This window comes from Salvia miltiorrhiza, chromosome 6, assembly GCF_028751815.1.
Source record: "Salvia miltiorrhiza cultivar Shanhuang (shh) chromosome 6, IMPLAD_Smil_shh, whole genome shotgun sequence".
NCBI lineage: Eukaryota > Viridiplantae > Streptophyta > Magnoliopsida > Lamiales > Lamiaceae > Salvia > Salvia miltiorrhiza.
The window spans coordinates 23857901-23871026 of NC_080392.1; the positions used below are offsets into that span (position 1 = coordinate 23857901).

Consider the following 13126-nt stretch of genomic DNA (forward strand, 5'->3'; position numbering starts at 1 on the left):
AATAATAGTATGATTAATTACATATATAAGCTTACAAGTAAAATATGAAAACAAAGTAACAAACCAAAATCAAATTTGTATTTATATTTATATTTATAATAAGATAACAAAGGAAACCTACGGCAGCATCAGACATAGTACATGAGTTGCAGGCAGCCTTTTCACAAAAATCGCAGTAGCCGTCTTTCTGTTCTCACTTCACCCCAATCTACTAATTATAAAGATATCAATCCTTAATTAACCTAATTACAATAATAAGTCGCTCAATTTGTTACACTTCCTGTTAATAAATTAATTTTGTTTCTAAATATATGTTCTATTTCGAAAACCTATAGCAAAATAATGCATAATTTATATATTTTACGCTTCTACGAATATTGATATTTTTATATGTTTGAATTTTCAATATAATAATTATAAGTAGAAAAAAAATGATCATTTTTATATATATATATATATATATTTCGACGGGTTGGAAGATTTTAAAAAGCCAAAGGGACCGTTCGCTATCATAAATTAGTTTCAATATAGTTATTGACTTTAAATCCAATATAAATTGTAAAGAAGTTAATTAATAATGTGATAATGTATTAAAATTATTTTCCTAACTATCATTTGCAGAGATGCATTCAAATGGGATATAGCGTCGAAATTCATGGTGTAGCTGAAGAATTTTAATCGTTATTATGACATTAATGTGATAGAATAGAAATATAGGCCCAGTTTTAGGATTTAGAGTTTAGAGTGCAACTGAAATATTAGAGAGAGAAAATCGAAAAGAGATGAATTAGAATGAAATAAAATGAAAAAAACAATCATAATTGAGTTATTTTATAATAATGAGTATTACTTATAAGAAAATAAGAAAAAAAAAACATGACGTAGATGAACTTATTATTTTTTTAAGCTTATAACTTGCCTAATTTTATAGCTTATAAGCTTTTTAAGAGTTTATTTTGTCAAACACTTTGAAAGACCTTATAAGCCCTTGAATAACTTATAAGTTGTTTAGTATTTAGAGGGTGTTTCGTTGAGCTTAGCTGTAATATAAAAAACTTAAATGCTAAAATGTATAAAATTTACATACTGTGCGTAGCACAGGTGTGACACTAGATATTTTAAAGGGACAGAGTAACATATACAAGCTTACAAGGAAAATATGAAAACAAAGTAACAAAACAAAATCAAATTTATATGTATATTTATAATAAGATAAAAAAAAAAACCTACGACAGCGTCAGACATATCATATGAGTTGCAGGTAACCTTTTCACAAACATAGCAGTAGCTGTCTTTCTGTTCTCACTTCACCCCAATCTACTAATTATAAAGATGAGAAAGATATAAGAGATTCTTGTGTTAATTTTCACTCTACCTTTTCTTATGAGAATTTATCTGATATTGATTTAGATGATCTTTACTCAGAATTGAAAACGTTGCAATTGACTTTGCCTACTAATTTATTATCTGCCATTGAGATTCTTACATTTGTCAAATCTGCAGATTGCTATCCGAATGTCTCGATTGCTTATAGAATTTTATTAACTGTTCTTGTGACCGTAGCATCTGCCGAAAGAAGCTTTTCAAAGCTTAAATTAATAAAAACCTATCTGAGGTCATGAATGTCACAAGAAAGGTTGAATGGTTTGGTAATTTTGGCTATTGAGAAAGATATGTTAGAACATATTAACATTGATGTAATTATTAATGATTTTACATCGCAAAAGCTTGAAGAAAACACTTTTTATGATATTGACATTTTTGTATATATTTATTATATAAATGGCCTTTTATCTTATTTTGCCTAGGACCCCTAAAATGTCAGGAACGGGGCTGGAGACACCTAATAAGAATATATGTATTGAGAAAATAGTTTTTTTAGAGGGTTTTAAGAAAGTAGTAATATAAATCAAAATTCATTTAGTTATATTTATGTGGTGTGATTTTAGCCTTTGTCATATATCTCAGAAATATCTCAAGTTTGGTGTTTCTTATATTTAGATCCTTAGTTTTATAAACTTTGTAAATTTTTGAGAGTTATGTGGTTGCTGAAGACTTTGGAAAATGTCATCATTAAGCTTTTTTTGAGAACAAATGTCTTGAGGATCTCTATAACAAAGGCTGAATATTTAAATATGATATGTATTGTCTAGGATGTAAGTTACAGTTTTAGTAAAAAGTTGTTTCGGTTGGAGTTTTAGCAATGAAAAACTATTATTTTCTGCAAATTAGAAATATCGATCCATATCTATCTTTTAGGTCTGAAAGAAAAATTATCTAAATATAGGTATTTGAGTTTCTATTTGATAATAATATCTCAAGAGCAAATACTAATTATGATCAACTATGTACTCAACTTCCTTAAAATAGATTAAACATTTTAGTGGTATTTGAGTATCTATTTGATAATAATATTGCAGGGCCAAGTACTAATTATGATCAAATATGTCCTCATACTTAAATAAATTTAACATTTTAGTGTAATTTGATTAGGTGATTCATGCCACCATAATGTTGATAATAAATTGCATCAAAACAACATTTATTTTGTCGTATAAATATATAAGGATTTTAATGAATATTGGGAAAAAGATGAAGTCAATGAATATTTCTATTTAGAGAATATACAAAAATTATAACTCTAATATTTTAAATGTGAATGCGTGTGTGTTAGCGCGTATTCATAATTTTGTATTTAGATAGGTTAGGTAGATAACTAATCTTATTTTTTCTATATTATTTAGCTTTATTTTATTTTATTTTATTACAAGAGGGTATCCATTGCGATTTAGATTTGTAATGTTTATAAAATTCACACACCGAGTTTTACAAATATTTATGGGAAATGAATAGTGCAATATGATAATAATAGTATGATTAATTACATATATAAGCTTACAAGTAAAATATGAAAACAAAGTAACAAACCAAAATCAAATTTGTATTTATATTTATATTTATAATAAGATAACAAAGGAAACCTACGGCAGCATCAGACATAGTACATGAGTTGCAGGCAGCCTTTTCACAAAAATCGCAGTAGCCGTCTTTCTGTTCTCACTTCACCCCAATCTACTAATTATAAAGATATCAATCCTTAATTAACCTAATTACAATAATAAGTCGCTCAATTTGTTACACTTCCTGTTAATAAATTAATTTTGTTTCTAAATATATGTTCTATTTCGAAAACCTATAGCAAAATAATGCATAATTTATATATTTTACGCTTCTACGAATATTGATATTTTTATATGTTTGAATTTTCAATATAATAATTATAAGTAGAAAAAAAATGATCATTTTTATATATATATATATATATTTCGACGGGTTGGAAGATTTTAAAAAGCCAAAGGGACCGTTCGCTATCATAAATTAGTTTCAATATAGTTATTGACTTTAAATCCAATATAAATTGTAAAGAAGTTAATTAATAATGTGATAATGTATTAAAATTATTTTCCTAACTATCATTTGCAGAGATGCATTCAAATGGGATATAGCGTCGAAATTCATGGTGTAGCTGAAGAATTTTAATCGTTATTATGACATTAATGTGATAGAATAGAAATATAGGCCCAGTTTTAGGATTTAGAGTTTAGAGTGCAACTGAAATATTAGAGAGAGAAAATCGAAAAGAGATGAATTAGAATGAAATAAAATGAAAAAAACAATCATAATTGAGTTATTTTATAATAATGAGTATTACTTATAAGAAAATAAGAAAAAAAAAAACATGACGTAGATGAACTTATTATTTTTTTAAGCTTATAACTTGCCTAATTTTATAGCTTATAAGCTTTTTAAGAGTTTATTTTGTCAAACACTTTGAAAGACCTTATAAGCCCTTGAATAACTTATAAGTTGTTTAGTATTTAGAGGGTGTTTCGTTGAGCTTAGCTGTAATATAAAAAACTTAAATGCTAAAATGTATAAAATTTACATACTGTGCGTAGCACAGGTGTGACACTAGATATTTTAAAGGGACAGAGTAACATATACAAGCTTACAAGGAAAATATGAAAACAAAGTAACAAAACAAAATCAAATTTATATGTATATTTATAATAAGATAAAAAAAAAACCTACGACAGCGTCAGACATATCATATGAGTTGCAGGTAACCTTTTCACAAGCATAGCAGTAGCTGTCTTTCTGTTCTCACTTCACCCCAATCTACTAATTATAAAGATGATAAAGATATAAGAGATTCTTGTGTTAATTTTCACTCTACCTTTTCTTATGAGAATTTATCTGATATTGATTTAGATGATCTTTACTCAGAATTGAAAACGTTGCAATTGACTTTGCCTACTAATTTATTATCTGCCATTGAGATTCTTACATTTGTCAAATCTGCAGATTGCTATCCGAATGTCTCGATTGCTTATAGAATTTTATTAACTGTTCTTGTGACCGTAGCATCTGCCGAAAGAAGCTTTTCAAAGCTTAAATTAATAAAAACCTATCTGAGGTCATGAATGTCACAAGAAAGGTTGAATGGTTTGGTAATTTTGGCTATTGAGAAAGATATGTTAGAACATATTAACATTGATGTAATTATTAATGATTTTACATCGCAAAAGCTTGAAGAAAACACTTTTTATGATATTGACATTTTTGTATATATTTATTATATAAATGGCCTTTTATCTTATTTTGCCTAGGACCCCTAAAATGTCAGGAACGGGGCTGGAGACACCTAATAAGAATATATGTATTGAGAAAATAGTTTTTTTAGAGGGTTTTAAGAAAGTAGTAATATAAATCAAAATTCATTTAGTTATATTTATGTGGTGTGATTTTAGCCTTTGTCATATATCTCAGAAATATCTCAAGTTTGGTGTTTCTTATATTTAGATCCTTAGTTTTATAAACTTTGTAAATTTTTGAGAGTTATGTGGTTGCTGAAGACTTTGGAAAATGTCATCATTAAGCTTTTTTTGAGAACAAATGTCTTGAGGATCTCTATAGCAAAGGCTGAATATTTAAATATGATATGTATTGTCTAGGATGTAAGTTACAGTTTTAGTAAAAAGTTGTTTCGGTTGGAGTTTTAGCAATGAAAAACTATTATTTTCTGCAAATTAGAAATATCGATCCATATCTATCTTTTAGGTCTGAAAGAAAAATTATCTAAATATAGGTATTTGAGTTTCTATTTGATAATAATATCTCAAGAGCAAATACTAATTATGATCAACTATGTACTCAACTTCCTTAAAATAGATTAAACATTTTAGTGGTATTTGAGTATCTATTTGATAATAATATTGCAGGGCCAAGTACTAATTATGATCAAATATGTCCTCATACTTAAATAAATTTAACATTTTAGTGTAATTTGATTAGGTGATTCATGCCACCATAATGTTGATAATAAATTGTATCAAAACAACATTTATTTTGTCGTATAAATATATAAGGATTTTAATGAATATTGGGAAAAAGATGAAGTCAATGAATATTTCTATTTAGAGAATATACAAAAATTATAACTCTAATATTTTAAATGTGAATGCGTGTGTGTTAGCGCGTATTCATAATTTTGTATTTAGATAGGTTAGGTAGATAACTAATCTTATTTTTTCTATATTATTTAGCTTTATTTTATTTTATTTTATTACAAGAGGGTATCCATTGCGATTTAGATTTGTAATGTTTATATCAAATTTGTATTTATATTTATAATAAGATAAAAAAGGAAACCTACGGCAGCATTAGACATAGTACATGAGTTGCAGGCAGCCTTTTCACAAACATAGCAGTAGCCGTCTTTCTGTTCTCACTTCACCCCAATCTACTAATTATAAAGATATCAATCCTTAATTAACCTAATTACAATAATAAGTCGCTCAATTTTTTACACTTCCTGTTAATAAATTAATTTTGTTTCTAAATATATGTTCTATTTCGAAAACCTATAGCAAAATAATGCATAATTTATATATTTTACGCTTCTACTAATATTGATATTTTTATATGTTTGAATTTTCAATATAATAATTATAAGTAGAAAAAAAATGATCATTTATATATATATATATATATATATATATATATATATATATATATATATATATATTTCGACGGGTTGGAAGATTTTTAAAAGCCAAAGGGACCGTTTGCTATCATAAATTAGTTTCAATATAGTTATTGACTTTAAATCCAATATAAATTGTAAAGAAGTTAATTAATAATGTGATAATGTATTAAAATTATTTTCCTAACTATCATTTGCAGAGATGCATTCAAATGGGATATAGCGTCGAAGTTCATGGTGTAGCTGAAGAATTTTAATCGTTATTATGACATTAATGTGATAGAATAGAAATATAGGTCCAGTTTTAGGATTTAGAGTTTAGAGTGCAACTGAAATATTAGAGAGAGAAAATCGAAAAGAGATGAATTAGAATGAAATAAAATGAAAAAAAAAAATCATAATTGAGTTATTTTATAATAATGAGTATTACTTATAAGAAAATAAGAAAAAAAAAACATGACGTAGAGGAACTTATTATTTTTTTAAGCTTATAACTTGCCTAATTTTATAGCTTATAAGCTTTTTAAGAGTTTATTTTGTCAAACACTTTGAAAGACCTTATAAGCCCTTAAATAACTTATAAGTTGTTTAGTATTTAGAGGGTGTTTCGTTGAGCTTAGCTGTAATATAAAAAACTTAAATGCTAAAATGTATAAAATTTACATACTGTGCGTAGCACAGGTGCGACACTAGATATTTTAAAGGGACAGAGTAACATATACAAGCTTACAAGGAAAATATGAAAACAAAGTAACAAAACAAAATCAAATTTATATGTATATTTATAATAAGATAAAAAAAAAACCTACGACAGCGTCAGACAGAGTATATGAGTTGCAGGTAACCTTTTCACAAACATAGCAGTAGCTGTCTTTCTGTTCTCACTTCACCCCAATCTACTAATTATAAAGATATCAATTTTCTACACTTCATGTTAAGAAATTAATTTTGTTTCTAAAATATATGTTCTATTTCGGAAACCTATAGCAAAATAATGCATAATTTATATATTTTACCCTTCTACTAATATTAATTTTTTTATATATTTTAATTTTCAATATAATAATTATAAGTAGAAAGATAAAAATGATCCATTTTTTTTATATATATATTTCGACGGGTTGAAACATTTAAAAAAGGCAAAGGGAACTGTTCACTATCATAAATTAGTTTCAATATAGTTATTGACTTTAACTCCAATATAAATTGTAAAGAAGTTAATTAATGATGTGATAGTGTATTAAAATTATTTTCCTAACTATCATTTGCAGTGATGAATTCAAATGGGATATAGCGTCGGGGTTCAGAGTATAGCTGAAGAATTTTAATCGTTAATATGACATTAATGTGATTGAATAGAAATATAGGCCCAGATTTAGGATTTAGAGTTTAGAGTGCAGCTGAAATATTAGAGAGAGAAAATCGAAAAGAAATGAATTAGAATGAAATCAAATGAAAAAAATAAATCATAATTGAGTTATTTTATAATAATGATTATTAGTTACAAGAAAAAAAAAACTGTCGTAGAGGGACTTATTTTTTAGAAGCTTATAACCTGCTTAATTTTACAGCTTATAAGCTCTTTAAGAGTTTATTTTGCCAAACACTTTGAAAGACCTTATAAGCCCCTGAATAACTTATAAATTGTTTAATATTTATAGGGTATTTGGTTGAGCTCAGCTGTAATATAGAAAACTTAAATGCTAAAATGTATAAATTCACATACTGTGCGAAGTACAGGTGGTACGCACGGGTGGTTGAGCTTAACTGTAATATAAAAAACTTAAATATTAAAATGTATGAAATTTACATGCCGTGCGAAGCACGGGTGCACCACTAGTCAAACATAACTAGAAGAAGTGAAAATTAGAAATTTGAATTGAAAATAAAACATAACAGTACTAGCAATACACAACAAATTGGCTGTCAACAACTTATCTCGATTGCCTCTGCTCTGCCCATATTATTAAAACAAAGTGATCCAACATCTTGTACTATATTATTCATTTATCTCTGTAAGCAATAAAATCAAGCAGCGCCATCAATGGCGCCGCCCTCCCCCTTTCAAATCCAAGCAGCTGCTCCTGCGCTTCCCTCTTCAAATTCTCCGCCACCTCCCTGGACTTCTCCACTCCGATGAGTTTCGGATAGGTCGCCTTACCGGTGGCGACGTCCTTCCCCGCTGTCTTCCCCAGCTCCTCCGTCGATTTCGTCACATCCAGTACATCATCCACCACCTGAAACATCAGCCCCGCGCGCCTCGCGTATATCCTCACATTCCCGATCTCCTCCTCGCACGCGCCGCCTAGCACCGCCCCCGCAACCGCCGCCGCCTCCACCGCCGCCGCCGTCTTGTGCACGTGGATGTACTCCAATTTCTCCAATCCTACGTCATCTCCGCCGCCGCCGCTTCGCAGATCTACGACCTGCCCCGCCACCACCCCCTCGGCGCCAATCAGCCGCGCCACCTCGCCGATGACGCGGAGGGTTCTCTCCGCCGGCACGCCTTCGGTGGCGGTGGCGATATGCTCGAACGCGCTCGCAATGAGCGCGTACCTGCAATGACGGACACGAGGGGAGGGGAGGGGAGGGGATTTTATTTATTTATTTATTTAAATCTATAAAATCATCAAATTAATAGTGAATTTTATTTTGCTTACCCAGCGAGGACCGCTGCTGGCTCCCCGAAGACCTTGTGGTTAGAGGGGCGGCCGCGGCGGAGGTCGTCGTCGTCCATGCAAGGGAGGTCGTCGTGGATCAGGGACATGGCGTGGATCATCTCCAGCGCGCAGGCCGATGGCATGGCCGCCGCGTCTTCGCCGCCGACGAGGCGGCACGCCGCCAGGCAGACGATGGGGCAGACGCGCTTGCCGCCGGAGAGGAGGGAGTAGCGCATCGCTTCGTGGAGCTTGGCCGGGTGGCGCAGCGGGAGCGCGGCGTCGAGCGCCGCGTTCACGGCGGCTATCTTTTCGAGCATGTATGCCTTGAAATCGAAGACTAGTTTTTGGTTTTGGTGGTGAGTTTGATTTGAAGTGAATCGGATTGGTGTGTGAAGCTTGTGAGTTAGTGGAGGAGGAAGCCATCTGCAAGAGTGAATCCATCTAAACTTGCGGAAAAAATTGGGGCAAAGATTCATTCTGTTGCTTTTTGGACAAAACTTTGTTTGAATTATTTGTAGAAATCGAAGACCTGGGCTGGGATGGGTCAAAAGGACATTTCTTTTAGGATTAGCCAAAATTTAATTGGTCCAACCCAATCCAAACCAGAATTCGTGCCTGCTACAATGGTTGGAGAACGTCCCCTCCTCCAAACATGTTAAAGAAGTCTTTGATAGCCTATATAATCCAAGATAAATAAATACTTTTAGTTTATATGAATATTTGATAAGCCATCCATATTATTCAATAGGATTGCCCGTGCTAGAAAAAAAGTCTAATCTTATTCTTCTATTCCACTTTGACAACTAATAAATATATCCTACCTCTTCAAATTACTCCCTCCGTCCCACTAGACTTGGCACTTTTGAGTTGGGCACGGAGATTAAGAATAAAGGGTTAAGAGTGTAAAGTAGGTAGGGTCCACTTATTTTATGTGAGTAGAGAAAGTAGGGACCACATACTATTTTAGGAAAGTGCCAATTCTAGTGGAACAAACAAAAAATGTAAGTGTGCCAAGTCTAGTGGGACGGAGGGAGTATTTAACTCGGGCCACACTACAAAATTCTTTCTCCAATATACCCCTCAATTGGTTGAACAAGATTTTGGGTTTGGGGAGGTGGGGCTGAGTTCCCTTTCTTGTTCCGTTTGGCTGGGGGAGGGGGGAAGACGTCTCGTGTTCTGGTGATTTCGTATTCTACTTTTTTTTTTGGGAAGGGAGTTGGGGGAAAGAGAGAGGGTTGCGTTCTAGCAGTGTGTTGTGCCAAGAATTTGCCCTGGCCGTGGGGGGAGGGGGCATCATGTTTTGCGATTGGGTGATTCTATTTGCCTCCGAGGTAGTGGAGGTTCGTGCGGTTGATCTCTACAAGAACTCCGGGGAGGGGGGCGCTCACCCGAAAACTTCAAGTTTTGCTCCAATAACTTTTGTTTCAATTTTTTGGAGGTCGGGGAGGGGTGGTTCTGTGTAAGATTCTGTCTTCTTATTTGGGGAAACAGGCGGCCCTTAGGATGCCGGAAGGAGGGGATAACGGTGGTTCTAGACATAGGTGATATATATTTTTTAGTTTATTTATTTAAATTTTGTATAAGGTCAAACACCAGATTTTCAATACTCCATTTTCTTGATTTTATTAAGTTCACCATTTTCACACACAGATACCAAACACAACCTCAGAGTATGCATAATGGAGAGCCCCCCAATAGAGGTGGGCCTCATCTTACAGTCACCCCCGCTTAGGGGTGTCTCGTGCGGGTCAGAGACCCTATCTGAAAATTTCGGGTACCCGACCCCGACTTTTTGGCGAAACTCCCACCTGATACCCGTCCCACCTCTATCGTCGGGTACCCTAATACTCGACGCGGGTACCCGGCGCGGATATTAAGGTACCCGCATACCCGCCTATTTTTAATTTTTTTTTTCCGATTAATTATATGCAGAGGCTATTGAAGTATTGATTCTCTCATATACAGTATATATATCAATATGGAATGGGATCAAAATCTAATTATTATACTACTTATTAAAGCTTTGAAACTTTTTATATTTATATATTGATATATATACTAGGACATAAATATATAATCTATTTTTATTTTTTCTCCCATATATATTGTGTTTTATCATATCATACATATTTTGTAGTATCCGCTCATCTCATAGGGACTAAACAAAACAATAAATTAAATTTGCAACATATATATATATATATATATATATATATATATATATATATATATAGGGGCGCGCTCCAGTGAGACCCCCTATTTTTCGTGTAACATGAGTACAATAAATAAGACATATAATACTAATGAACAAAACGTATATCTAATGAACAAGATGTATATACTGATGAAAAATAAAATTTAAAAAAATCGTAATGAATAAGACATATATACTGATGAACATGGCCGTATATACTGATGAATAACAAAATTTAAAATATTCTGCTCCCTCCAGGATTCGAACCCTGCGAAAAAAAATCACCCTCCAGATACAATATCAGCCATAAGATTGATAAAATAAACGCACCAGATTGTGCCCTAGATCTCACTAAAATTAGGGGGTCTCATTGGAGCGGCCCCCTATATATATATATATATATATATATATATATAGGGAGAGGTTCAAATAAGAACCACTAATAAAATAAGAACGGAGAACCATTTTAAGCCATTCGATCATCAAGATCTACGGTGGATGCATCATCTTGGTGGATGGATGCAGGTGCTGGGTTCGAATCCTGAAGGGAGCAAAAAAATTATTTTTTTCGGATGCATTAAATTTAATAGCATATGCATTAATTTGTATAGCAGATGCAGTAATTTTATTGGTTCTTATGTTCTCACGATAATTGTGGTTCTCACTATAACCGCAGCATATATATATATATATATAGGGTGGGGTTAACATAGAAACCCCCCCTAAGATGAAAACTAGGAACTAATAACAACCATTGATTAAAAGGATATAGATGGTTGAGATCAAACTACTGTTGCACATTTAATTAAAATTAAAAGGGTAGGAATGTAAAACAGAAATTAAATTACTTCACGGTTCTCCACTTTCACTCTCACTTTCACTTTCACCTAGGGTTTTTTAAAAAGGGGCAGACGAATTCTGTGCAAGAGGCGCTTTGTGCAAGGAAAAAAATCGGAGAATCTGAATATTATTGCGTTGGGGGTGGAAGATAATTCAACATCCGGTGAAACTCTGTAAGATCCGGTGGCGGAGGCATGTTTTTTGTGAATGTATCGGCGACTTTCTCAAGTCGGCGGCTGCAGAAATTTCTGAAGGCGGCGGCGGCGTTGCGTCGGAGGTGGACGAGAATTCAACATCCGGTGAAACTCTGAAGGCTGCGAATTTTTTAAAGCGGCGGCATCAGAAATTTCTCAAGGCGGCGACAGCAGGAATTTCTGAAGGCGGCAGTGGCGGAGGTTACTTTCTGAATCCGGCGCAGGAAGATATATTGAATGGCCCCTATTTCTTCGTAATTTGATATTATCCCACAGCAAAAATTTAAATTGCATAGTTGTTTGATTATCTTGCACACTTGAGATTGATGGCTCTAGTGAAATTTTCATTCGAAGTCTTGTGGAATTGATTATGTTGCACAGTTGAGATTGGAATTGCATAGTTATTGCTAGCGTGTTGCTCATAGTTTAGAGATTGTTAATGGTGTTCCTCATTTATGACACACAATAAAATTTGATTTCACTCATTTTGAGTTTTACACATAAATTTATCCATAATGCATTATTTCATTTTGTTCTTTGTTTTCTGTTTGCCTATATTCATATTACATGTTTGCATAGTTGTTATGTTGTGTTGCATAGGTGAAAATATAAATGCATAGACTAAGTTATTCTCACTGCCCCTCAATTTGTATGTGTTGCATAGAAGGTCGTTTGATCGTTTAAAGTTTTATTTGCATAGTTGCTTGAATGTGTTGCACGCTTGGATCTGAAATTGCATGAGTTGGTGTTGTGTGTTGCACAGGTGGAAATATAAATGCATAGATTAAGTTATTCTCATTGCCCCTCAATGTGTATGTATTGCATAAAAGGCAGTTTGATATTGCTGCTTATTAAAAATTTTATTTGCATGGTTGCTTGAATATGTTGCACACTTGGATCTGAAATTGCATGAGTTGGTGCGATGTGTTGCATAGATAAAAATGTAAATGCATAGATTAAGTTATTCTCATTGCCCCTGAATTTGTATTTGTTGCATAGAAGGCCGTTTGATATTGTTGCTCATTAAAAATTGTTTTTGCATAATTATTTGAATGTGTTGCACACTTAGATCTAAAATCACATTAATGTCACTATGCTTTTATTGTTAAATAACATAAAAGTTAATATGTTTTTGTTGTTGCACAGTTAAATATGACTCGCGTAAAGCAAGCAGATGCTAATTAAAATGGTT

At 32.6% G+C, this 13126-nt stretch overlaps 1 protein-coding gene across 1 annotated transcript; it reads right to left on the reverse strand.

The window, feature by feature from the left end:
* Positions 1–7970: 7970 nt before the first annotated feature.
* Positions 7971–9534, reverse strand: LOC130988920 (geranylfarnesyl diphosphate synthase, chloroplastic-like). The gene is made up of 2 exons (XM_057912905.1): positions 8707–9534; positions 7971–8602 (listed from the first exon to the last, which is right to left on the reverse strand). The coding sequence occupies exons 1-2, from the start codon at positions 9180–9182 to the stop codon at positions 8050–8052; spliced, it is 1029 nt and encodes a 342-aa protein (XP_057768888.1). The 5' UTR covers positions 9183–9534; the 3' UTR covers positions 7971–8049.
* Between the last annotated feature and the right edge of the window lie 3592 nt (positions 9535–13126).